Below are 27601 nucleotides of genomic sequence, written 5' to 3'. Positions count from 1 at the left end.
TTTTTTGATTTGTATAAACTAGGGGGTTTTTTTAGGAAAGTATATTAAATTTGTTCTAAAGGAATCGACCTATGAAACATCATTTGTATGAATCTGATTTTGACACCACGAACAAAGTTGACGTTCTGTCCCACTACAACATCTGAAATACATAATTGGAAAAGTGTGTTGCTCTAAATTTAAGTCAGCCGTTCCTATGCGAGCTTTCTAACATTGTCCCCTGGTCATGGTCCACTAGACCTAAGGACTTAGAATGAATGAATGAATGAATGTGTTGGGTCATTTTTACAGAAAAATATCCAAAATGTCGTTGAGTTGACCCACCATGTACATATAATTCGTGATTATCGAATCGTCATAAATAATTAATGGAATGAGTATCTACTGATCATGGGGACACGTAAATTCACCCAAAGCGTGAATCTGCCACTTGTGCTTTTATTTCGTATGTGAAGTCAGATGCGCTTTTTGAAATGTCCATAATTTAGGAATGGATGGTTCGGCCAACAGAAGTTGTAGGTAAACAAAGCACAAACTATTGCGGTTAGTTTCGTTGTTTGTGCTGTTTATGTGCTGGTCATTCTATGGAGTCCTCTTCTTCACCACAAGAATCTAATTTTCTGGGTTTTTTATGTGTAATTTACGTCAACCAGACGTTTTGTTAGGCTTCAGCACTTATAAGTTATAATAACGTTGAGTGACCCTGTATGTTGCACTTCAATTATTGATAACGTTAAATGTGGTTGTTTATTGGGGATTGAACACAACGTCGACCATATTAGTTGAATTCTAGGTCTAGGACAATGTCGATGTTGTATTAGAGTTATTTCGTGTTAGATATTCTTTAAATAATTCTTTTCGTTGTTTCGTTTTGCTAATTGTGAATTTAAATTACGTGTTAAAAGACTAGATGTTAGGAATTATGTGCATAGTATTTGTAAAAGTCTATCATGGATTTATGGCTCAGTGGTAGAGCATTGGGTTATAAATCCGGAGGTCGGGTGTTCGAACCTGGATTGAGGTGAATTTTTCATCTGTGGCAGAGATGGAAATTACCTTAGACCGATTCCGAGCATTCTACCAGCTACTCCAAATTAGGTTTTCCTGCAGTTTTCCTAATTCGTAAGGTAAATACCGGAGTAGTATAGACCAACTTAAGACCTTTTGCAGAGGCACCTCTAAATAGCATTATGCGGGTCACTCTGTAATTGGGCGCATGTCTGTTGAGGGCCCAAAACAAGAGAGGGAGAAAATTAAAATTAAAAATTAAAATTAAAATCACATGCTTTTCTCCGGTTGTAGATGAGAATTTTTCTTGTCACTGCAAAGTTAATTAGTTTGAAGATAAGGATGTGTTATCGTTATCGCCATTAAGAATGCACAGGTGCAGATTATTCAAGACGGCGCATTATTTTGTAAAGGAAAGAGGAAGGAATGGAATGGAAGCGTACCGGACTTTTAACGGGGGCTTTTTCGGTCAAGCTCTTTTTGGTAGAAGACGCGAATCTTCAAATTTGCTCTTTTGAAAAATGAAAGTAAAATTTTTGGTCTGTTAGTTACAGGGTTTGATGTAGAGTTGTAAACTGTCGAGACGTGGGGGAGATCGCAGTTCACTATACGAGTATTGCATCTCAGTAGTAATTTATTCTGGTTATTTTTTAACACAAGATAATTTGGCATAACTCATTATGGAGGTAATATACTAATTTAATGTCGCTGTCATTGAAGTTATAACTAAACTCAATGTCGCTGTCTATTAAAAACGAATTTCTTCTCGTCTGGGGCTAAGGATAATTTACGTTTCAGTGAAATAAATCAAAATTTTACAGTACCTAATCACTCTTGTAAATTGCAAAGATGCAGCTACTGCAGGTTCCATTAAATTTTATGTAACCTAACAAACCTTCTCGTTATACCTGTGAAAACCTTGAAATGTTGGCAAGGATCGAAAATGAGCAAATCCGACTTCCCTTACGATCACGTAATGTAAAAGTACCTAGTAATAGCGCCTAAGACACGATATTTTGTCTCTGGAAAAAAATGCGAACTGCTATTCATTTTCGCTCGACTATGTTACGGTTATGGAAATGGAATGTGCGGGAATTGTACTACACTGTAATAATGAATTAATTTTCCTTTCATTGGAAAATGTAGATTTTCATTCAATCTCAATTGAAGGAGATTATGAGGCAATCATTCCAAACGATACTGCATTTGACACGTAATAACAATTAATCGTGGCTAGACAGATAAATAAATTATGTAAGCAATTACAACAAATTCTTTTGGTGTGATTACAATTAAGCATTAAATAGTTTAATGAATGCTCTAAATATAGGTCGAAAGTCTAGATTTCTACGTTTTAATCTTGAGACAATTCGTAAATTACAGCGAATGAAATGAATGCGTAAGAACAAATTGTTTATTATTCCATTGTTAACAGTGACGTGCTTGGTGTCATAAACAGTACTTTGAACTCTCAGTAGACACGTACAACCAGTGCCTGTAATATTACCATATCGAGTACGAAACAAAAGTGTAGTATAGGCTGTATAGGTAATAAAACTTCTGCTCTGTTTTTTTCAATTATCCAGTTTAGTAATCGATGAATGCAAATTAAACTTTATTTCTTAAAATCGCCCACGATTATTATAGGAATTTCAATTGTAGAACGCTACCGCAAATAGGTTGCCTACATAGTTTTCCTGAAAAGCGCTATTTTAATAATTTTAATAATAGAAACCGCAAAGCCCACATGTGGGGGCAACTACAGTATAAAATAGTAAGTACCTATATACAGGGTGTTTTTTGGGAGCTTTAGTTAAACGTTTCTGGGAAAGTAAAATAGGTAGGTTTTTAAACATTTTTTCTTAGGAGTTACTCTGAAGGCCGAATGTAAAATATTTTGACATAAAATATGACATTAATTTTAAATGTGCAATCTTAGAGTTGACAGCTCTACAACTTCAGCTCAAAGTGAAATATTCACGCCCGAACCGAAAAGTATTTCACCTTGAACAGCACCCATTGCGCAACTTTCACAAAAACTTTCAGCATGTAAAGCGCGCTTTAGATCATATATACATAATAAGGAGCAGCTGTGCAAACATACCTAACACAGACAGAGGATATATTTTGCACCGTTACTATAACACCGCACAAGCGCAATAGCATTTTAACTTAACACACGAGACTACTATAGTGAGAATTTGAAATGTGTCCAGTTGACTATGCAATACGAATGGTAAATAATAATCATAAAAACATTTATTAACATACATGCTCACCAAGGGTTTAAAGTGTGCCCTGTGCAATTTCGTCACCAAACATAAATCCAGTTTTAAAGCACATCTTAACCTCTAACATTTCTTAAGACGTGAACCTGCAAAAGATTTAAAATGTGACAGTTGTGATTTTGTAATCAAGTACGAATCCGATTTTAAAACAATTACTAATGCACAAAACCAGTAAAAATGTCAAATGCGCCTGGTGTGGACTACAACACTGTAAATCCCTTTATGTTCTAAGGAACTAACACGCCACACGCGAGTGAAATGTCGGGTATGTCAACTCAGTGCGCATGATCGGTATTCTACTGTTGGCTATCTCTCTCTCAGATTTAGTGGCATGCTAGATGTAATAAGTTTTCTAAATATTGATTCATGAATTTCTCCATTTTTAGCGCATTTTAGAAAGGTGGCTTTTAATCTCACTTTGGCCGCCCGGCTGGCTGGCTGGCAGCAAATGCTAGCCAATAGAAGAACGCTTGTAGAAAAACGAGGAGTGTACATTTACCTACCGGGGTCGTGTAATTAACAATGTAGGAACGGGGCTACATGATGTGGGATCGGTGACATCTGGGCGTCATCCCCGCGCGTGGTGTACTAACTTGGATTTTTAAGTTTTTTCCTATCTTCTTCTACAGTTTTGGTCCGATTGTTTTTAAATTGATGTCGTCTGAAAGGTCTTGTAAACGCGCACAACTCATGCGTGGCGGAATTTTGTTTTTTTTTTCAAAGGACCAAATTAACAAACTTTTGCAAGGCGCGCGTCTTCGAGGGATAGTCGACTTCGTGCGCCCAAAATGTATCTTCCGCTGCGAATTTAGTCACGCGGTTAAAGTTCTCAGGGTATGCTTAGAATACGCGGTTATTGTTGTAATCGTCTGAATTCTTTTAGTACCTTTCTAGGTAGTATATCCATATAACATCTTTTTCGCGTTTAAAAACTTGACTTTTTCAGTATATCTCACGGGACCGAAAAATGTAACTTTCCACTCTATGGTTAAAAACAAATGCCATAAATCTCTCCGCCGTCCCTTCGCTTCTTCACATATGAAGCTCCACAAAATGGCGCTAATTAGTTAACGCGGTCATCTTTAATCATTAGCTCATTTGATTCGTATAGCTCAACGAATAACGCGCGCGCTGGTGCCATAAATCCAACCCACGGACCTACAATGTTTCAGATTTCCTAATCCATTAAACACCACGTACACCAGTGACCCATAATATTAAAGATCGCCAATTTTATTAAGAACCTACCGATCCTTTAAACATTGAAACTCATGAAAAAATTGAAAGAAACTAATCTTCTAATGACCACACCGTATGTTTGTGGAGTCGACCAGCTCTGCTGAACACACGGTATTTAGAAGCGTTTTAAATGTCAGACCAAAAGTATTTGTGTTGGTTATAGGAGTTGAAGATAGAAGCTAAAGATTTCTAGAGTTGTGTTTCAGCTGCCGCTCCCGTAAATACCATTGTAATTAATTCGCAGTTTGTAACCGTTCCCGTCAAGATATTTCAGTTGTTTTTATGGCGTCCGAATGCTCTTGTCATTGAGAAGAAGAGCGCAAATTAATATTTTAGAATTTCCTAGGTTAATTTGAAAGGACCATTAAAACTGTAACGCCGTGCAGGTTTACGGCGGTATCAGTTTGATAAGCCACCTTTATGCCGACGTGACAAATTGCATTTAACAATAGGTGTTAATTGGACTACTCACCGGTCAATTACGTAGCTCACTAAATAAATCTGTTGCAGTAAACACCATTCAGATAGTTGTGTGGTGTATCAAAAGAAGCGCTCTTAATTGATTTAAATTTGGAGACCAATTGCAAACAATGAATAAAGAAGATTTTGAACAGTATTAACAGAATACGCCGGCCGACCCGAAATTTTCTACGTTCCGCATTATGGGAAGTTTATATAAGATAAACGCTTATTTTACAGGGGATCCTTTGCCTCTGGTGTTTAGCCGTATTTAACTCTTTCTGCTTTTGCACTTTCGCAAGATACGTTTTGAAAGTACCGTAATTTTGAGCTTTTCCGTAAATTTATTTTACATTCAAACCGTTTAATTTTTTTCTTTTCCATGCACAGTAATTTTTACCGCTCCGTTTAATTGCAAGGTAAGCCTTTTGCTGCTTTCCGTTTCATAAGAGAGACAGGGGGATATTTGTATGATTTCCTGCATTTGCTTTCCCGTAGATACCGTTACGGATAATAATTCACTATTCCCATTTAGGAAAAACGCTATGCGCTTTAATTTTGGTTTATAGTCTGGGTGCTAAGAACCTAAAGTGAGATTATATTATTATAAAATGAAAGTTCGCACTTTTGAGTAAAGTTATGAAAATTGGCCCATATGCTCTTTGATCTTTCCTCTGAAAGTTCCGACGTGGTGCCACTCTCATTTGCTGCTGGAATCCCCATTAGAGGAAGTTGCCTGTCCGAATTCTTGGAGCTGATTTTTACTCCGTTTAAGTTTACCCGAGGTTTGCGAGACCGATCCACCAAAACCGCTGGTACTGCCGACCTTAACCAACGGCAAGATCCAGGGCAAGACCGTACCCTTGGTGGCGCTCGAGTCCGTCCATTCTGCCGACATAACACACAGGTTGCCACCCACTGCCGCTACTTTCGTCCGCTCACATGATTTAGTGACTATAATTTATAAATTTATTTATTTTTCTTGTAAATTAAACTATAATCATTATTCCGCTAATCTTTATTAAATTTGTGCGCGGGTTTACCACCGAACTTAGTCACAACTTCCGACCGTCATTTTGGGAATATCTCTGGTTATCAAGGCTAAAATCTACGTCAATTCCTGTTTTTCAACCTCAATTAATTTAACTAAACCTTGTACTGTATGGTTTTTGTCTCTTTTAATTTCGTATAACTAAAAATTCAATGTATATATATTTGTGATCAAATATCATTTTTTGTGTGAATTAGAGTACTGCTACCTTAGTTTATTTCCAACTTTAACGTTATATATTTCTTTCTCTTTTTTAGATGCCTGCAAATAAGAAATGGTTTCAATAATTAACCTGCACTTTCTGAACAATTTAACGTTCAGTAATAAGAACTTGGTAAGTAAAACTATCTTAATAGGATACTAAAAAGTTATCAAAATCGAGAGTAAAATAATAAGGTTGCCTTAAAAACAAACGTAGTTGTGAGTACACCTTTGAAATGTAAAGGAGATGGATGCGCAAACCCAATTTTTTAAATGAAAAAGTCCTAGCGAGTTTATAATTTTGCAATGTCTGTCCGTCTGTCTGTCCGTCCGTCCGTTAGCACGTATCTCACAAACGAATGGACCGATTACGATGAAATTTTGCAGGTGGATTATTTATCAAATTTGTAGATCGGAGTTCGTGAATTGGCAATGTAGGCCCAAAGGCCCTTTTGACATCTCCGTTAGTTATGAACCGAATTGCATGAAATTCAATATGCGCATAGCTTTAGCCATATGCCATTTGGTTTTGCCCATGCGCAGTGCCAACTTTCTTATTTATGGAAGCAATTAAAAGAAATTTTATACATATACGCTTTAAGTAAAAGCAAAACTAACACCAGGTTCAAAATTTGGTTCAATATCGATATTGATGTAGCAGAAGCACCAAACGCGTTAGAGTCCAAGGTTTAACTTTCATGCATTTTAAATGACTGCATACACGTTAAGCAAAAGATAAACAAGATATACTTCAGTTGGGAAAACGTAAAAATGCATTTGCTCGATGCGGAAGTAAATTTGCCATTCCTCAAATTAGAACACATAACATTCGCTTCATTAACTTATTTGTCGAATTGAGATGTTCTTCCATTTAATATTATTTGCCGTTTTATTACCCACTGTCAGTCAATTGCCTCAAATATTTTATTGCTTTAATGTGTGAAATGGAAGGATATAAGGGGACATCACACGAAACTAAAGCTCTACACTATAGAAAGGATAAAGGCAGAGTAAAAAGTTTTAGATTACTTTTAATGGCATTGGTTAGGAAAGTTCTAATTACCATATAATAAATCTAGAGCGTATACGTGTACAGGGATGCGCATTAAAAATAGAACCGAACTATTCGTTTGTTGGATCTACTAAAGTTTAATGGATGAACTGTTTAGCTAATTTATTTTCTGAAAGGATGGAATACTCTAATAATTACAATTCTACTACAACTTTCCTATTACATTATCAGGAAGAGCATTATGTATTTTGGTGGTGTGACCAGGAAACATTCGCCAATAGTCTCATAGAGACTGTCGGTTGTTTTCTTTGGGTAGCTTTTTACGTCGATATTTTGAGCAAAATGTTCTCATCTTAATGGTATGTCACCCTCGAAAACAACCCACATCCTTTATATAATTTAAAATAATTACACTCTGTAAACATGGCAGCAACGTACGTACTTGTAATAACGTTTGCCAAATAAAAATCCGAGTAAAAATCGTTAAAATAACCTTGTTGCCTAAAATATTATCATTCTTATAGGATTGTTACAAAATTGCAGAAAAAGACTAAAACCGCCTAATTTAAAAAAAAAGGCATAATCCCCAGACAGTAACCATTCTAAGAATAATCTTTCAAACTTACGATGTGTCTGCCAAGTGTCGACAAAATTTTTGTAAATATTTATATTATTGGGCGAATCAAAGTAGGTTATTTTTTACAGTAATTTTGCTATAAATTAGAAAGCCTACTAACTATTCTGTATTTATACGCGCGTCCTACCACTAGTTCATCGGAATTATCTAATTTTATATCAACGAGAAAGGTGCCTGTACTTATCGATCGCCTTAACCAGTGTATTACTAACATTCTTTGCCAACACCAAAACTTCGTTCTATCATTGCCAAAATTGCTTCAAAGTGAATAGCGGCACAAACAAATTCAACTAGGAATAAAACAACGCAATTGGAAGGGCTTACTCAAATTAATTAAGTAATGAAAGCGAAAGAATGAGAAATGAGCAGCAGTCCATGGCAAAATTGGAATTCCGTTCATGAAGTCTGGGCACGCTTTTGGTAGTTAATTACGATCACATTTCATTCCTCGCCTCTTATTCGTGCTATTTTAAAACAGTTTTGGCAGCTGGCGATAAAGCCGAAGAACTTCACCTAATAGTTCTACTTATTTTAGGAACTTTTGTGTTATTTAGACGCAAAGAAATGAGTGGGAGTATAAGAATGTGAAACCGTTGTTTTCGAAAATCGAGGAATTCCTGCCCTCTGTGTGTTAAAAGTGGAAACTACATGAGATCCTCTGGAAATTATTGGTTAAGTAAATTGTTTGACCACGCAATTTACTAATGCCGCATGCGCTTCATAATACAACTCTTGTTTGTGTCATTTTGAGACATCGAAAGTATCCGAAATTTTCCAGTTCGGAAGATTGCAACCATCTTAAAATCCCAGTAATTGATATGCTTTTTACGAACGTCTTGATTCTCTAGGTTGAAATAATGCCGACGATGAGAGCGAGCCATCCTGTAGTTGAAAAGTTACGTGATGTGAGCGTAATTTGGTTTTGGCATTGGAGTATTTTGAAGGTATGACAGACATCCTTCACATGCCTGAAGGGGAGGGGAGCTCTCCATTAATTATATCCAGTGTCGAACTGTGCCCCAAATCATATTCGCAATGATGTTTCGGTTTCCTTCTGTTAGCGTTCTATTTTTTCATGACATTTATGACAATAGTGCCTGAAACTCTACACATAATCGCGTGCCATTATCACAGGAAAATTCTGTAATATCGCAAGTCACATTTGCCCCATTCAGCAAGTATTTTCGAAAAGTAAACATCGGCGCACCCCCTCTCGATCTTTCCATTATCTCTTCCTTCCCTACTGTTCCTTTATGACCTTCCCACGAAAAGTTTTAACCAAAGGAATTAATTACGTACCCCCCCCCCTCCGCCCTTCTCCACGACCCCTATGGAACAATCGAAACGCCGGCTCTAAAAATCGTCTGAGCATAAGGAACGGCGTTTCTGCTATGCCTTCGCACGTATAAAAGGCTTGGTTTTCGTTGGAGCCGTTTCGGTTGTAGGATTCGGATAAGTAAAAATCGGGTGGGAAAGAAGGATTCGTCACCAAACAAGCAAGCTAATAATCAGTGGCTGGTTTAGGTAAAAAGGGGAACATGATTACGTAGCGGAGTCGACTGGCCGGCTGATATAATTTTCAACCGTGAATGGTGGAAAGTGTTAACAGCAAATAAATTCGTTTCGTTGTATTAAAGAAATAGCGTATTCGCGTAAAAATAAAGTGTTTGCTAATTAAAACTGTGTATACGAGGTGTTAATAGATTTCAGATTAAACGGCAATCCGTAAAAAAGTTTCAAGACTGCTTTTGCTAGCTGTTAAACCCTACGTTATAAGGTAATTAATTTATTGACATTGCGGAACATTGGTAAATTAATCCAATGATAAATCAAAGTTCAACTATTAAAGTTCGAGAAACCTAAAGCTCAGATTGTTCCAGATTTAAATTGTCATACATCTTTCGATATTCACTTTCTACGAGCAATTAAGTTTAGCATGCAAATTGCTTTTCTTAAGATCAGATTGATAACAAGAAATCAAACCGAATGGTAGTTATTTTGGGGCGTATTTTTTGAAGATAGTAAGGGAGGTGTCGGTCAAAGGTAGTGGGGTCGCTCGGCGTCAAGTCATAAAGGTTGTAACGTAGCACTGAATTTTCATACCGCAATTTATAACCACACCGTATATTTATGCAGTCTACCAGCTTTAATGAACACCCGGTATTTGGATGCTATTAAAATGGGAAGTGCTCGTTACGAAGACTGTCGTTCCGAAAATATGTATATCAGTTTTAGAAGTTGGAAATAGAAGGTAGTGGTTTAATTAGTAAACCGCCCGATAAAGAAAACAAGAGGCCGTATTTAATTGTTTCTGCTTGTAGCTGTTTTCCATGGGAACAATGAAATTATTTTTGTAGCCTTCGAAAGCTTGTCATACTACGAGTTATGTAATTTCGTCGGTATTAGTTTGATATGACACCTTTTGCTGACCTGAAAAACTGCGCGAGCGACCATAGGGATTAATTAGAAGTATGAATTTAGAAATTTCATCTCGCCCATTTAAATGAGTGAGTGTGATTAACAATAACTGATTAGACGAATTGCAGTAAACATCACCCGATTAGTTGGGAATGGTCTCAAAAGAAGCGCTCATAATTTGAATTTTATGATATGACCTATTACGGATTTTTATGTGTATCGCAGGTCGCAACATTAAATAAAGAAGTTTTAATTTTTGAATGTGTGATAATCCACCCTAATGGTTAGGCAACACACCTTTACATCTTAAACAAAAATTATGATGTGCTCTGTATATAACCAATCGACCGTTCTGCGCAGATGCCGAATACTAGGGGATTTTCGTAACGAAGCTAGGGGAGAATGAAGAAGATGACGACGAGGTCGACGGAAGGCATCACGCGTTCTCGTTTTTTATTATTGATTTTGGTGATGGTGTTTTGAAGGTGTATTTACAGATAGTATTCTTTCTTGTACTAGCTATTAATCATTGAATTTCTTGCCACAATTTGATATTATTTACATTTTACTGATTTCGCATAAAATATCCAATTATGGTGTAACTCCATGCTTTTGTTTTTGAGTACCGTTAGATGAATCGTGTTTGTTATACTGTACAGGTGATTATGCCATTATTTTGTTTTATTAAGTATTTATTTCTGCATTGACGAGGAGTTTATTATCAGTGCGATGTTTCTTTGTTCGATTGAATCGTAACTATGCCGTGAGGGAAGTACCTAATACAGTTCGAGTGTTCGCTGTATCTGTTACTTTCTGATTCGTAGCGCGCTGCAGTTCTTGTGCGTTAGCTATACGAAGCGGGACTTGTTTTTATGAACTTGTTGATTTGATTATCTGATTTTTATCATACAATTTGAGATGTTTTATTTATGTGCGTTTTCTCTTGCATTTTATTGATGTAGGCGATTTATTTCATGTATTTGTGTGGCCTATGCCGGGGTTTTTGTCCCGTAGAAGGTTTCCCTGGCATGGTCTGGTGGTGTGCCGTGTGCGTAATATATTTATTTGTTCTTGTCATTTCTTACGCACAAAAGTTCTGTATTTTATTTAATTCCCTACCCGACGATATCTCACGTCCCAACACAAAGAACCGATTACACAACGTAGGGGTTCATGCGTGCCATTCATATCGAGCCGACTGCCATCCAAATCCAAAAGTGCCGCGAAACGTCCATCATTTCGACTTGATAGGTAGGTGAATCCGCTTGTAGTTTTTCCCAGAGTTGCCAACGGTAAGTATAGGGTAAGTGGTAAGTCAACGTTTTCAGTGTCGGCTTGATAGACCCCTAGGAACTTTACAGATGTAAGCAATCGAGTACGCTCTGCCGGCTGGAAAACCCGTCGATCCCTCCATGAAATGGCCAAATTTTATAAAAGGTAACGCCGTTGATCTTCGGTGTTTAACCGAAGCGTACAATTTTTTTGCCTTTTGCATTTATTGGCATTTTTCGAGGTGTAAAAGGTCGAGGGACATTTATCAATTTTTCAATTTGTCTTTCATTGGATTGCGTAACTTGGTCAATCTTTTGAAAATTTTTCGAGAGAAAACCAAGCTGCTTTCCGTTAAAGCCTACAGAAGCTTCCATCCACTGATTTGTTCTGCTTCAACGACCTTTTGAAAATACTCTAGTAAAGTCGAGCCGAATGCATTGGGGAATTCGATATCTTTATTACTGAACAGTAAAGTGAGAGCATTTTTCTTGTATTTATGTATGTTCAATTCATTACCGTGCCTTTAAGGGTAAAAAAGAAACTTTTGTCGTTTAATATGATCGAAATGTGTTTATATTGTAGCGAGTATTCCAGAAATCTCGATAGACATTGAGGTGTTTGTTATATAAGCAAATCGAATTGCGTTTCAGGAAGTAATAAATAGTTTTTACCTATTGTAATAATCGTGAGCTAGTTTTTAAAATTTCACATAGTTTAAAATTCAACAGATTTTATCGTATGTCCTAGGTTTTTCAACCGTATAATGTGACAGCCGTTGCAATCTGTTGGGCGCGTGTAAATCTCTTAAGAATGGTGCGTCGGAAGAGGGTACTCCCAAAGTATGGAACATCTAGATGAAACGTACCAATTGATGGTGTGAATATACCAAGAACGGACTGTTGTTTTGGGTAGTTGTACGCAATTTATACTTACTGAACACATTCCTACGTGAGGGTGAAATATGTATGCCAAAAGAAAATAATATTATTTATTTATAAGTTGGGAAAATAGAACAAAGTATGTATGAAACTAGTTTGATTAAAATATTGCTTGTTCTCTGTACTCAGCCAAATTTTGTATTATGACACACAGCGTTATGTATGCCATGAAGGACAAGAATTATTGCTACACTGTAATGAACAAAATGTCCGAATTCAGATAGAAAAAAGAACATCCCAGGTTCTTATGAAATCCAAGAATATTCAGCTTCTACGGTTTTATTGAAATCTGTGATCCACTATCCAACCCCGACTTAGAATTTCTACAAAAATCTTTACTTTTTTTCCTCGTCTGACCGTATTAGAGATAAAAGCAATAACAAATACATAAAAATGAGAAATAAAGAAGTCAGACCCGCTTAGAAACATCCTTAACCCAGTTAAGCTCTCGATAAAGAATTAGAAAAACTCGCAGCTTTGAATTTATGGTAGATAAATCTATAAATAAAGTTGTGATAAATATCTTAATTCATACAGACACGCACTCTAATTACCTACATATTCAAAGTGATTTAAATCATTTCAGGGGCGTCATGTTGCTGCGCCTCTCCAACTATCAGGAGGTTTCTTCCGTAGGCTCCGGTGCACCTTTTACAGAAATTCGCCGACGTCATAAACATGTATGTTTAAATTGGTACCCTTCCAAATTTTATTTTTGCTACATCCCTTTCATTGATGAGGCACAGCTGGATTAGTTGTCCGTTTAGACTGACGTATGCGGAACCGACTTAATTTTTTGCGCATTTTTCAATAAATAAAATCCTCAATTACAGGAATTTTTTATAGTGCATACCATTTGGAGTAAAAGCAAAAATTCACTTTTCCAACTAAAGAATCTTTCACTTTTAATTTCCCTAGCTGTTAAATATTAATTATTCTTAGTTTTACTTTTAGTAATGTATTTCAATGTTCCTTACAGTTACGATTTGCTGTATCAAAATTGGAAAGTCTAAAAATTTGGGATAAAACATCATGACGTCACTTACCCACGCGTTATAAAGCACTCTGAACACAAAATTGTTCATTCAACTTTTGTGGTGAGATGTCGGAAACTCAATATGTGTTTCATGATGTACCAAATGTATAACCGACATAAACAGATGTATATTTTACGGTAGGACAAGTTACAGTTCATTAGTGATCATTACCTGAGTTTAGTTTTAGAATATCAGATTACTTAGGAAAGTTGTTTAGTTGCAATAACGATGTCTAATGAGATATGTATAGAAACTGCTACTGATAAAATGTGACTTCGCAATGTTAGCCTAAACAAAAATATCTATAACAAATTTTTATGACAGAAAATGTAAGCAATTCCATGAATAATAAGCATTTACAGTGTGCTTCCGCATTGACGTCCGCGATTTCTTTGAACGCTCAAAGCACGAATATCCCAAAATGTTTGTTTAAATCTCGTTTGATTTCAAAAAATGCAAATACAATTTAACTGCATTAGAATGGGGTCCGTTAACTTAGCCCCCCACTGAGAGACTTGATAGTCGTATTATTTTGAAATGCATGCGCTCGTTATGCGCTCATATGCGCCAAGGATAATAACTCTTGCGCCATTATCGTTTTTTAGAAATCCGAAAAAACATGGGGGGGGGGCAAGTGAACGTAGCCCCCCCCCCAGTACGTATTTTGTCCCTTGTAACTAGGTCACCTGATACATTTGGTTATGCGCTCAATTGCGCCACTTGAATTAAAGCTAGCGCCATTACGGTTAAGCCGTGACAAATTTTCAAAAAGTGGGGGGGCCAACTTAACGTTTTTAAAAGTTACTTTTTTTTAACATCTTTTCATACGAAATTGTACTTTCAGGTATGCGCTGAAATGCGCCGTAAAAAGATATCTTTGCGCCATTATTGTTTTTTGGTTATCCTTAAATATATTTGGGGGGGGGCCAAGTGAACGGAATCCCCCATAACGTATTTTGCTACCGGTATTTGTGCCACTTGATACATCTGGTTATGAGCTCAATTGCGCCACTTGAATTAAAGCTAGCGCCATTACGGTTAAGCCATAAAAAATTTTTAAAAAGGGGGGGGGGGCTAACTTAACGTTTTCAAAAGTTACGTTTTTTAACATGTTTTTTCTACTACATCGTACCTTTCATCATGCGCTAAAATGCGCCGTAAACAAAAATCTTGGCGCCATTATAGTGTTTCAGAAACACTATACAGCATGTTTTTTTGGGAGCTTTAGTTAAACGATTCTGAGAAAGTAAAATTGGTAGGTTTTTAAAAATTTGTATTTAGGAGTTACTCCGAGGGCCGAATGGATGTAAAATATTTTCAAAATGGACGCACTTCCGGAAATAACTTTTGAAAACGCTAAGTTAGACCCTCCACATTTTAAAAATTTTTTATGGCTTAACCGTAATGGCGCTAGCTTTAATTCAAGTGGCGCAATTGAGCGCATAACCAAATGTATCAGGTGACCTAGTTACAAGGGACAAAATACGTACTGGGGGGGGCTACGTTCACTTGCCCCCCCCCAATGTTTTTTCGGATTTCTAAAAAACGATAATGGCGCAAGAGTTATTATCGGTGGCGCATATGAGCGCATAACGAACGCATTCATTTCAAAATAATACGACTATCAAATCTCTCAGTGGGGGGGCCAAGTTAACGGACCCATTAGAATGTATATGTATTTGTATAGTATGAGGTCAGGCTAAGTGATGTCACATCGCAATTTATACCGCCTCTATAATCCCTATTTTTCAGGGGTCCCACAAGTATGCATGCTGGGTCCTACATTATTTGTCATTTATGATCTCGTACCGTTTGTTAAATAGGGCGATGCTGGTGTGGTGATACTATCTTTATTATGTGCTGTACTGATGATACAAACACCTTAATAAAGGCAAACAGTACACTAGATTTAAAACAAAAAATTACTCATGCGCTACACCAAATAAATAACTGGTGCCATAGAGGAAAGAATTACAAACAAATAGGATAAACTGGCATTGCTAATTTTCGCTCAGGAGATGCTGTCATCTGCTTTTTAAAAGGGTGTAACTAACCGTAAAAATAGAAAATCGTACGTTCATTAGCGTGCCGATATGCGGTCCCCTCGTTCTGAGATGGCGCTATAGGTAGTCGAGGAGCGCCTAGTTACGAAATGCGTTCTCGCAAATCTATTTGCGAAAAACGTACGTAGTTCCTTCACTCTCACACTTTAGACTCTTTAGAGTTTCATTAAAATTTTTCTCTACGTTTTAAGACAAAATAAATACAATTTCAACCGAAATACAGTTCAACAAACGCCCAACGTACTTATTTGGTTTCAGCAATGGAGCAATTTACGACATTTACTGTAATGCTCCATACTCAACTGCAAGTGTACAATCTAATCTACTATGAAATATGACACTCTCTATACAATGTGTAAAAGATAATTCGCTGAATTCGAAGAAATATGACAAAACAAAAGGCGTAAAAATTAGGAAAGAGAGGTTTTAATTTTGATATCTAGAAATTGAAATTATAAAGGCTCTCCGGTGTGAGTTGTTTCTTTAATTCTTCAACACGGAAGACAGCTTGCATCTTATTCTTACCAGACCACATATGCTCTACAATCTAACCAGTAACCAGCAATGCAATGAAAGGTAGATCGGCAAAAATTGTACTTTTTTGCGTTTTTTAGCGCTGGTGCTATTGTTTTGCGTGTTCTCCGTCGGTCAGGAACCCCTTTTGCCGTGTTGAACAACTTTTACGGGAATGGTCTTAAACTTTTACATGCAACAACCAATAGAGTCTATTAGTGGTTACATCATAAGCCCGTAGAGAGGACCTATTTAAAAGTGATACTTAATGTATGGTGCGCTAGGGGTCAATATCTTCGACAGTAAAACAGCCAAGTCCAGCATTTCGAATTTCCCGCTCAAATTTGACGTCACACTAATAGAGTCTAATACCATTTTACATGCGCATGCCTTTAGTGGCAAGTAAAACTTTTTAAAATGGGAAAGGCGGGGGGGGGGGTTGTTTCTGTTTTTACTAAGAATATATACGGTCATTCTGAAATTGAAAATTGTTTGATTTATCTCCGTATCTCTGAAGCAAAAATATGCAAATTTTGATTTTACCATTGCAAGTTTGACCCAAAAAGAGCCCATAACGCCTATAAAAGTGTCGAAAACTGGGACACCCTGTACATGAAACACTATATAAAATTCCAAAAGGAAAATAAAAATGTATTTTCATTTTAAAAAAAGTTGTTGGTTTTAACTTATTTTTGAGCATCTTTTTAAACTTTAAAACTTAATAAGGTAAAATCAAAATTTTCGCTCGGGTAAGAAATACAGGGAAAATCACAAAATTGTTAATTTCAAAATGATTATCGGCCCGTATTATAACGCCATACAGCATACTTAACTATGTTGTCAGCTAAAAGTGTTGTTAAGACAATAACATCATTCTTAAACCGACCCGTGTGTCGCAGTTGAGTTGAAGCTGGGCTGCGGTACTAAGGGTCCCTGGTTCGAATCCGGGTACGGGCATGGATATTTGTAAATGTGTAGTGGGTTAGGTTGGTAGAGCAGCCTTAGCTGAAACCCCGCCCACTCAATACTGAACACAAGTTAAAAAAGTAATCGTAAACGATTTACAAAAAGCGCATTTCCACTTGCATTCATTTCTCATTTGTCAGATGCAACTGCTATTAAAATCGTAAAAATCCGGCCACAAATATGAAAGATAGCATTGCATATGTGCAATCCATTTTGATGTCCTACTTCAATTTCAGTTTATAAGAAGAATTTCATTTCAATGCTTTCATAAATAAGAAAGTTGACACTGCGCATGCGCAATCCTAAATTTTGAAACTAACGTTAGATTTTCCTTTGTTTCAAGTGGCTATGTATCAAATTTCATTTAAATGCTTCCATAAATAAAAGTAAAATAAAAATAAAAGTTTGCAATTCGGTTTATAATTAGTCGAGATGCGAGAAGGGCACTGTGAATTTTGAATCGATTCGACTCAACTTTTGGCATTGCGCATTATATGGCTGACGCTATGCCCATATTGCATTTGAATTTGAAGTCAGATGACAGTTTTAGGACCGTCTAGGCCATTGTTTAGCAGCAAACAGTGATTTAACTTTTTTGTAATTATCTCTTTTTTGCAAATTTGTTTGTGAAACGGTGGCTTTTAATCCCACTTGGGCCGGCGGGCAGCAAATGAGACCCGTAGAAGTTTTTCCTGCAGAAGATAGGAAGAAACTAAAAAAATTACCACGTTAGGAAACCACGCTCGGGGATGGCGCCCGGATGTCTCCGACCCCACATCATGTAGCCCCGTCCCTAAAGAATTGTTAATTATGCGGCCTGGTAGGTACAAGTACACTCCTCAGTCCTCATCTTTCTACAACTGCAGAAGAAGGAAAATGGATATCAATAGTACAAACGGATGCGTAACATTAATTTCTACAAAAAAAAAACTAAATAGACTTTGTTCCAAGCAAATAAACGGACATGAAGATTATTTGGAAATGTATCGCAAGTAGGTACGCGATAGTTTAAAAATTGGTTTGAAATTTCCAACGAACAAACGATCAATTTATTAATAAACAATATGCGGTACAAATCTTGTAATCTCTATATGCACTCGAATTTAAATAGGGACAATAAGTTTGTCAAAACCCTCAACAAACTTCAATACTTACTATTAAATTGTTGTGTGTGTATTGGATTTCGTTTGCACATTTTATAGAATTGCAAGTACCTACTAAATAGGTAATAAATTATTCGACAGAGTGCAATTAATGTATTTTTTTATGGAATGCGTCCTCTTGAAAGGTCGGGCAGTAAAGAACAGTGAAAAATTCATTGATTTATTTATCAGTTCAAGGTCAGACATTATAAAGGAATTCGTAAAGCTGCGGCTTTGAGTGGTTCATAAACGCGCTAATTCAGCTACCCAATTTAGTGATCTGTCCTACACAACAGGGGGCGCTGAATGAAAATTTTCCCTAAAGTCACTAAATATAGAAAGTACCGCAATCCATTGGGCTCGTGTGTTAGAGAGAGAACGCATGATTTTTGCCCAAAAATGGCGGAAGTTACCAGATTCTAGTAACTTTAATGTTAGGGATTGTTCCACCTGTTTGGAGATATCTGTATATATTTTTATAAAACATGACAGTACTATGAAGTTAGGTTATAAAAAATGACAGCTATTCAGATTTTATTTGTCAATTTTTTTAAGTTGGCAGCAAATTTGCCCAAAAATGGCGGATGATTGCGGTACTTTCTATATCTAGTGACTTTAATTTTCCCCATAGATATATAAATACCTAGATACAGCCATCCTTAACAAACGTACCTCGGTTTTTAAAAAACATATCAAAGAAATTTGTACATCTCTCCATTACTTTCTAACCAAGAAGAAACATGTTCTATCTCTTTTTATTGCATTAACCACTATGTCGTACGCGAATCGGACGCTTAAAACAAACTTAGCGCGTCCCATAAGTCATGTGACAGTTGACACATTTCACGATCGCGCGAAATCAAATCTAACTAAAAATATTCGCCCTAAACATGATGGGCGGTTTTTTCACTAAATTTTATGTAACTATTGCGTTTTCAATTGAATACGGATAACATTAGTGCTTGCCATAATGATAGACGCGTCCAGAATTGTTATTCCTGAAATAGTTTTATTACATAGAGCTACGCCATTCAAATTTGGGACTATGTTTACCTTGTTTGGCATGATGTGCTGCAGCGAATTCATTGCTGGCTTGCAGATTAACAATAAAACCGTAAGTAAGTAAAGTTTATGTTCAACATTTTAATTTTAATTGCATGGTTTTCGGCGTAATGGTAACGGAGATTAAGTTGCGACAGGAAGTGAATTCGTTTCCAATTATCATTTTGGCCTATATGATGTTGATGCAGTGCGTTTGTATCATGATCACAAAGAAGGATCCGTGCAATATTCTTAGGAAAACGAGATTTATAGACTTGTGTGTGCGTGCAATATCAAATTTTGGTCGCTACGCGTCTTGCTTACCTTTCGGCATATGTCCAATCGGTGGGGTTTCTTTTTGAAATTATAGGGCTAATTGTAGTAAGTAAGCTACACGTGTACATTTATTTAAAATAAATACAACATCTTAACAATGATATCCAATTGGTGATAATACTCATTTAGTGAACATTCATTACGTTTGTAAAAGTTCACAATCCGAATCATCATCAGATGAAACTGACAAATCCGAATCATCACTGTCATTATTAACACTTATTATAAAGTTCAGAAACATCAACCAATATAACTTCTCTTTTAAATTAATCACTTTCCACATGTTCACACACTTTCTTCCAGTTGTCAGCTGTAATTTTTTCAAATTCTTCATTTGCCAGCTTTCTAAGTAACATCTTCCATTTTAAATGTAACATTTCTTGCTGCTATGCGATTTAAATAAATAAAAAGGCGGTTTATTTATGTTGTAAAGTCTCAAATCTGATAATTTTCTGTGTGATTTGTGCTAATTTGATTGACAGTTATAATAAATAATGCGAATCTTGTCTTCCATGCTCAGGGTACCTCTATAAAGGATAGCGCTATACGTAATTAATGTGCCGAAAGTGATGGTAATAGATGGTACGTCATTTTGAACTATGTTGGGGTATGGCTGTATCTATGTATTTATATATCTATGATTTTCCCTCGCTTACATCGCCATCTACTTATGAGGTGTGTGAAAAGTAGCCACAAATTAATAAGCGTCTGGAACGCTTATTGTATTATTACTCTATGGTGGTGCAAAGATAATGTGTTTCTAGTAAAATTTGATACCTTGAAGTGCCACAAAAATTGATTCTATTGGATTAGAGTGCTCTCATAATAAGCCATTATCATTTATGTAACATATTTACTTTATATTTATACATGTAACATGACACATTGATACGTACGTTCTGTTCTTATGCAAGCATACTGAATTGACCTACCGCTCTTCAGTAATTTTAAGGGATGTAGAGGGCGCAGTTTTCTGCAAATGGCTTTAACTGCGCAAACTTCAACAAAATATATAAAATATTTTTACTAATTTACTAAATTTTAGTGATGATGCACCACACTCTGTACCGCCATTAATAGCACACATAATTTTAGCTTGGGTTATTTTTTATGATTCTAATTAAAGAGTGATCACGCCACAAATGGTGTCGTTTTTGGTTAGTTAATGTAGCCCCGATGGACAAGTGGTGTTTATCTAATTTGATAAGACGTCTAAATTGAATGAAACTTGCAGATGTTTCTTTTGTTAAGTTTGTTATCTTGCATTACTCATTATTTTTATACTCCGTTAATGTGTTTGATAATAGAATAATTGATTGTTGGCATTTTGTGTACGTGAAAATGCAAGTTTCATGAAAGTGCGTTTTACGAAATGTGGAAGTGGAAATACGATAACACCTACTCCTACTTAAGGTGATTGTAAAAAAGAAAGGGATAATCTCAGCTTTGACGACATTCGTGTTATTCAGCTTGACTGACGTTTTGAAGTCAGGGTTTCATTTTACATCTAAGCTTTTTGGAATTGTTTAAAAAAAATGTCAAACGTGTGTTTACGAACCCCGTAAATTTTAAGTTTGTACAAGCGGAGTGATTATCTGTTAAAGAAAATCTGTTTGCGAAAACAAAGCAAGTAAATAGGGCAATAAGATTGTTTCCTGCGTGCGTCTTACAATGTTCCGTGTGCAGGACATGTCACACACATTTACAATGAAAGGGGGGGGGGGGGGGGGGGTCAAAAATTAATTTTATCTCTCATTGTATTCTAATTCGTCTCAACGAAAGGAACCGTTTTCTACAAACTACTGCTCTTCTTTCTGTCCTCTTATCAAAATACGGGGTGGAAGGGGAGGAGGGAGTGGAACTAGTTTTATCCTTCATAGTACTCTAATTAAAGGTCTCAACGAAAGGAATTAATTTCTACCAACCATAGCCCTCCTCCTCGACCTGTTATTGTGATCGGGTATATTCCCTTATACCTCAAGAACGGATTGTCGGAAGAGGGTACTCACAAAGCGCGATTGAGACGTCTGCAAGATATATATCCATTGGTGATGTCAAAACAAAAGCTATTCCGGTTAAAAAAAAATGCGCTTTATCTGCACAAGAGTTGTGCACAATTTATACTTGTTTTATTACAGTTGTGCATACAAATATGTTTACTGATAGTATGCTTGAAAAACGGCTGTTGGCTGATCTTATCTTTGCTAGTCCTGCTATATTTTGCCTCTTTGTTTAATAAAGAAGTGTTATTTTTACTATTAAGTTTTGTGTTAAAATCTAGGCGTTTTGGCCATTTTCAGTGATAATATCAACGAACGCATTTTTCTTATAATTACGATGGTGAAATCAGAAAAACTAGTGAGTGTAACGAGAGCTCGCTAATGGAGTATATTTAATATAAATTTCCTATTTTTTCGATTTTTTTATGTGGACGAGCGGCCCTGACTAATTAAATGCATGTGAAGGTTTGAGGTGTCAGGAAGTCGTGGGAAAATAAACAATTAATTACGTGACAATTTTGCAAAGGTCAGATTCACTGTTATCGAGTTTGCTACAACGCCTGAGATCTGCTAATTTTCACTCAACGTGAAGTTGATATACCTGTCAATCTGGCTTTGGAGGAATTTCATTGGTTGAAAAGAAGTTAGTTGATTGGTGGAACATATTCGCATCGATGGGCGTAGTTTTAACGTAGTGTCAATTAGATTGTTGGTAGATAACCGTGGGGTCAGGCGCGTTAAGCCACGAGAACGTCCGCGTTGATCGACCTGAAAGAGTTAAGTCAATCGCCCTACAATATTCCAAAGGTGAATAATCAAATGAATCAACATCAATTTTGTTTTGCTTTTACTTCTTTCTTCTTACCTTCGTTTCAGAGATTTAATTTTCTGTTGAGTGAATTAGATTACTGCTACCCATAACTCTATTTTCAAGTTTTAACATGTGCTTACAGAAATATGAAATGAACGTCCATCGCTTTCTTAGTGCTATAAGGCAGTTAAACGAAAATTTGGGTAAGTTAGTATTACTTCTATATTGTTGAAGGATCTCAGATATGTTACGGGGTGGTACAGTTGTTTAGCGTACTTATTTAACTGTTTTGTATAGATGTTGCCCTTTCGAATTTTTATTTATCCTAAAACGAAAACATTTTATTTGTTCTTACTATTATTAAATTTACAAGTTACTCATTATTTTTGAGGATGTACTTAATTAATCAATTAACTTTTGGTCACACCTATGACATATTGTATGTATGCTTTTTAAGTGTTTACATTCAAATTGATTTTAAAATTGCTGCACCGGTTGAGACAATTAAAGTTTATTTCTATAGTATTTTTCTATATTATGTACTGTGGAGGTTAAATATAGTGGCGCCTACTGGTGACGCTTCTATGCTGCTCAATTAGAAATTGTGGCCCACGTCCAAAGCGTCCACTCTGACCGAGCTACCGAGCCATGGCATCTTATATTACTGCCGGCACCGTTTGGAATGTAACAAGCGGTTAACGTTTGGGTTCTAAATGGGTACCACGTACTTGTGAAGGTTTATCTCGATAAGCCCTTTTCATTATCTTGTCTGGGTCCTCTTACAAGATTCCAGATAATTCCCATTTGGAGTGTCTAGTTTTTTATGGAAGCCCCTTTGATTTCAGTTGGTCACTTTGCTAAACAAGCCAAAGTACAGTCGACCTACTATACCAATCAGGTTAAGTGTTAACACAACCCACACAAGACCTTTTGAACAACCTCGGTGGAACCAAAATCGGGGCAATCTTGAGTTCACTCGAAAAACTGAATCCATTTTACTGCCATAGTAAGTATTAGCTTTCATATTAAATTTGTTGCACAAAAACCGATGCAGTATGTCATTTATTTTAAAAAAATGCTCACCTAGGGGTAATTACTTGATGCTTAAAGGCGTAAATCAATCTCTCGCTCCGAAGTCGGGGCCGAGTGTATACCAACGCCGAGTGAGCCGAAGGCGAGCTCGGCATTGCTCGCCCGTAGATTCACCTCTCTACGTCTAAAGGCAGCGAACAACGTTTCCCACACAAGACCTTTTGAACAATACGTCTAATCTAATAAAAGGCGGCGATATTATATTCACAGGAAAAAGGTTACAATGAAACTAAATGTAGGAATCGAATGATTCACGCTACGATTACGCACATCAGACTGCTGGTAGATCGCCTATCGGTTCAATTGACTATAGGTATAAATGCGCAATCAAACAAATCCCCTATCCGTGATAGCGATGCCTTTCAAAGAAAATCGAGTGTGTGACGCTCTCAGGATGTCGTCGGATGCCTTTCGGGCTTAACTACAATCCTCAAAACAACAGCAACTTATACTAAGCAAATTATTGCAGCTGCGTTCTTATAATTTTAATCTATTGAAGATCCCGATAGGGATTAATGCTCCTACTAATAATATCATGGAAAAACTTTCCACGTTTACATTTTTGATAAAAAAATTAGGGTACAGACGGCAATATAAACAAATATGAGATACTCGGCGATAGTTCAGTAGATAAATTTTTAAAAAATGATTAATCTTTATTTGTAGTATTATCTAAACGTCTCTAGGTGCAATGTAGCCTTCCCCCCCAACAACGATCAGCTGTATTAAGGGTGACCATTTCGAAATTTGCCCGCAGACTGCTTGGTGACTTGGTTTTGAACAAGTAGAAACAAAATGTCATCGTGGGCCTCATACATTTGGGGAAGCACTTGTTCTATCTGATAAATATTGTTGTTACACTTTTTATCAGTTTAATGCAAGTACCTATATGTGAAAAATGAATCAATCAATATAAGTAAAATACACAATTTATGTTGTGTCGTAACTATACTAAGTATATCAATGTAACAAGGTTTCTCTGTGTCTCTATGCTACATATCCCTGGCGTGAACTACAAGTTCGATCAGGAGACTGGAATATGAAATCACAGAAAAGTCATAGGGAAATTTGTTATGTTTACCAATTAAAGCATATGTATATAACCATTAAAGCTAAATGAAATATTGACACATCACTTAAAGTTAACTGACAACTTTCGTTATCGATCAGCGCAATTCAATCCATGAATTAGCATAAACCAAACACTGATCACACTGGCCACCAAAGATTTTTTAATATTCTGATTCTGAAAATATTTTGAATTTTTTTCTACCACGTCAGAACCTCCCATCCGAGCATAATGTCTAGTCCGCTCACTTAAAAGCTAATATCACAAAATCGGTGGGGCCCATTTTAGGGAAATTTGGGGTACTTGCCAACTAATAACTAACAAGTATTTTTACCTCGAGGGTATTTTTTTAGGAATTGACACATTTCAACGCACCTATTGTTGCACGAAAGAAATTTATTCTGTTTTTGTAAGATGAAGGAAATAACGTGAGAACTTCGCTTATATTATGTGGCAACATATTCATTTATTATTTCATACATGCCTACCCACCAGTGCAATATTTTCAGCTAAGCCTCATGATGGGGTGTGTGATTGCTGAGAGATATACCAGTCTACATCTACTCCCTCGTCTACTCCTGTATTTTTTGTTGCATACCATACATTGTAACGCTCAGTTACGGTTATAGACTTGCTTCCGTAATTGAATTGTAAGTAAATATCTCTCGCAAAACCCAAAACCTCTTAATCACAAGGTAGTTTGCTAACTCGCCCCCACGTTGGGCACCATTTGTAACTGTAAGTTACAAATACAGGATTGCAAATGTTTGATCAGAATAAAACATTTTTTACAGGTATGTTATTGTTTGCTCAAACTATACCTACGACTAGCTGAATGTTATTACTTCGATTTAGGGAGGCAGACTGTACCGGGTGACCCAATAAGACTGTTCCACGGCCATATCTCGGGAACCGTTCGTCGTATGAATTAGGGGTAAAAAATTTATTGGGTAAATCGGTTATGAAGAATCGCTGGAAAATATTTTCAAGTTCTAAAAATGACCAACAGAGAGCGTAACTGCCATCTTAAATTTTAAAATGGCACTTTCTTTAAATTTCGCATAATAAACTAAACATTCTTTTTCCACATTTTTAAATAGAACCAGTTTGTCTATCATTTTCGTAAAAACAAAAACGCAGTTATTTCAAAAACAAAGATGGTGTGGGGTGTTCAATTGTTTTTGCAATTACCTGCTTTAACTTCTTAATCGTTTCATCGATTTTAACAAATTTGGTATGGTTGGAAAGAGCATTCCTTGGGCAATAAAAAATATAGTTAATTTAGTTGAATCCTTCCCCGCCAGTGGGCTAGTACGATCCAAAATCCTAATAAAATAAAAAAAAATCAAATGGAATGGTATGACTTTTTCTTTATGAAAAAGTAGCCAAATAACACCCAAAGAAGCCAGTAAAAACCGTTTTTCAAAATATCGTTCCAAACCTAAAATACTGGGAAAATGAGATTAATCTATATAAATAAAAACGAGATTTTGAAAAACGGTTTTCACTGGCCTCTTTAGATGTTATTTGGCTACTTTTTCATAAAGAAAAAGGCATATCATTCCGTTTGATTTTTTTTATTTTTTTAGGATTTGGGTCATAGTGTCAAAACTAGCCCCCTGGCGGAGAGGGATTCAACTAAATTAACTATATTTTGGTTGATTCTCATTACCCAAGGAATGCTCTTTTCAACCATACCAAATTTGTTAAAATCGGTCAAACGGTTAAGAAGTTAAAGCAGGTTACTGCAAAAACAATTGAACGCCCCACACCATCTTTGTTTTTGAAATAACTGCGTTTTTGTTTTTACGAAAATGATAGATAAACTGGTTCTCCTTGAAAATGTGAAAAAAGAATGTTTAGTTTATTATGCAAAATTTAAAGAAAATGCAATTTTAAAATGTAAGATTGCAGTTACGCTCTCTGGTGGTCATTTTTAGAACTTGAAAAATTTTCCAGCGATTCTTCATGATTGATTTACCCAATAATTTTTTTACCCCTAAGTCATATGACCAACGGTTCTCGAGGTATGGCCGAGGAACAGTCTTATTGGGTCACCCGGTACTTCAAATGTTAAATTATTTGCAACAAAACCCAATCCTCCTTTCACTTACATATTGATATGTAAACTGTAGGAGGGTCTCTTTTCTTCGAGTTAAAATAATGCCGAAGAGCGAGCCACTCTGTAGTGAAAAATTTCGTGTTGTTACGTAATTTGCGGTTTACGCATTTGCAGTCAGGACATCCCGCATCCAAAATGTTTCAATTAATTTAATAGGACCTGGGGGAATTTGTAAAATTATCATTGTAATGTTAGTTTTTGTTTTTAATTATACATTTAGTAATTATATGTCATGGAAATTTATTCGTTGTACTATTAAGTGAGAATTAGGGAATATTTAATCGTACTTTCGGTGTAAGGTAAAAGTCTTCTCTGGTCAAATGTCTTGTAAAGATTTTACTGGAAAAATTCATTGGCTTTATTTACTAACAACGCCGTGTGCGAGATAACGAAGTGGTGTTTCGAGAATCGCCGGGGAGCAACGAGAGAGAACGGATTAGTGGAGGTGGCTTGACCCTTAAAAACAAAGAAGAAATAAACGAGGCTGTTTGGGGCTCGATTAAAAGCAACGTTACATTTATTATGAGCAAGTTTTCGCCGGTTACGTTTGAAACTTACACATGCGATTTAGCAGTTCAAAGGACAATGTCAGTGTCCCGTTTTTGAAAAAGTAATGTTAATTAAAAATCTTACAATCCGATCAGCCATCATAATTCCACCTCATCTAACAAATTATGGGATTATCCATGTATTAAACAAAAGTGAAGAAACTGTCAGCTCTATGTATAGTGTTTGTTTTGTCGTGCAGCTTATTACCATTGTCCGAACCAGTTAATTTGGATATTAATTTGACTAATCTGTGAGCACTAATTTTTTTTCTATAGAGCTCTTCAATTGTTCGTTGTTTTTTATTTGTCCGTTTTGAAAACGGGTTGTGTTTGTGTTT

At 36.3% G+C, this 27601-nt stretch overlaps 2 protein-coding genes across 7 annotated transcripts in view; one reads left to right on the top strand and one right to left on the bottom strand.

Annotated features, from left to right (window-relative positions):
- The window catches only part of LOC116173400 (glycogen-binding subunit 76A-like), a 170698-nt gene that overhangs the window by 105414 nt on the left and 37683 nt on the right, over positions 1-27601 (bottom strand). The gene's annotated exons all lie outside the window — the stretch shown is intronic.
- The window catches only part of LOC116173401 (divergent protein kinase domain 1C-like), a 90341-nt gene continuing 65216 nt past the window's right edge, over positions 2477-27601 (top strand). The window contains exons 1-2 of the mRNA XM_031490861.1: positions 2477-2556; positions 6303-6379. Coding sequence (XP_031346721.1) covers positions 6320-6379 — 60 coding nt within the window. The 5' untranslated portion in view covers positions 2477-2556; positions 6303-6319. The remainder of the gene's footprint in view (positions 2557-6302; positions 6380-27601) is intronic.

Source organism: Photinus pyralis, unplaced genomic scaffold (assembly GCF_008802855.1).
Source record: "Photinus pyralis isolate 1611_PpyrPB1 unplaced genomic scaffold, Ppyr1.3 Ppyr1.4_LG6, whole genome shotgun sequence".
In the NCBI taxonomy this organism is placed as follows: domain Eukaryota; kingdom Metazoa; phylum Arthropoda; class Insecta; order Coleoptera; family Lampyridae; genus Photinus; species Photinus pyralis.
This window is presented reverse-complemented; position numbering and strand designations above follow the sequence as displayed.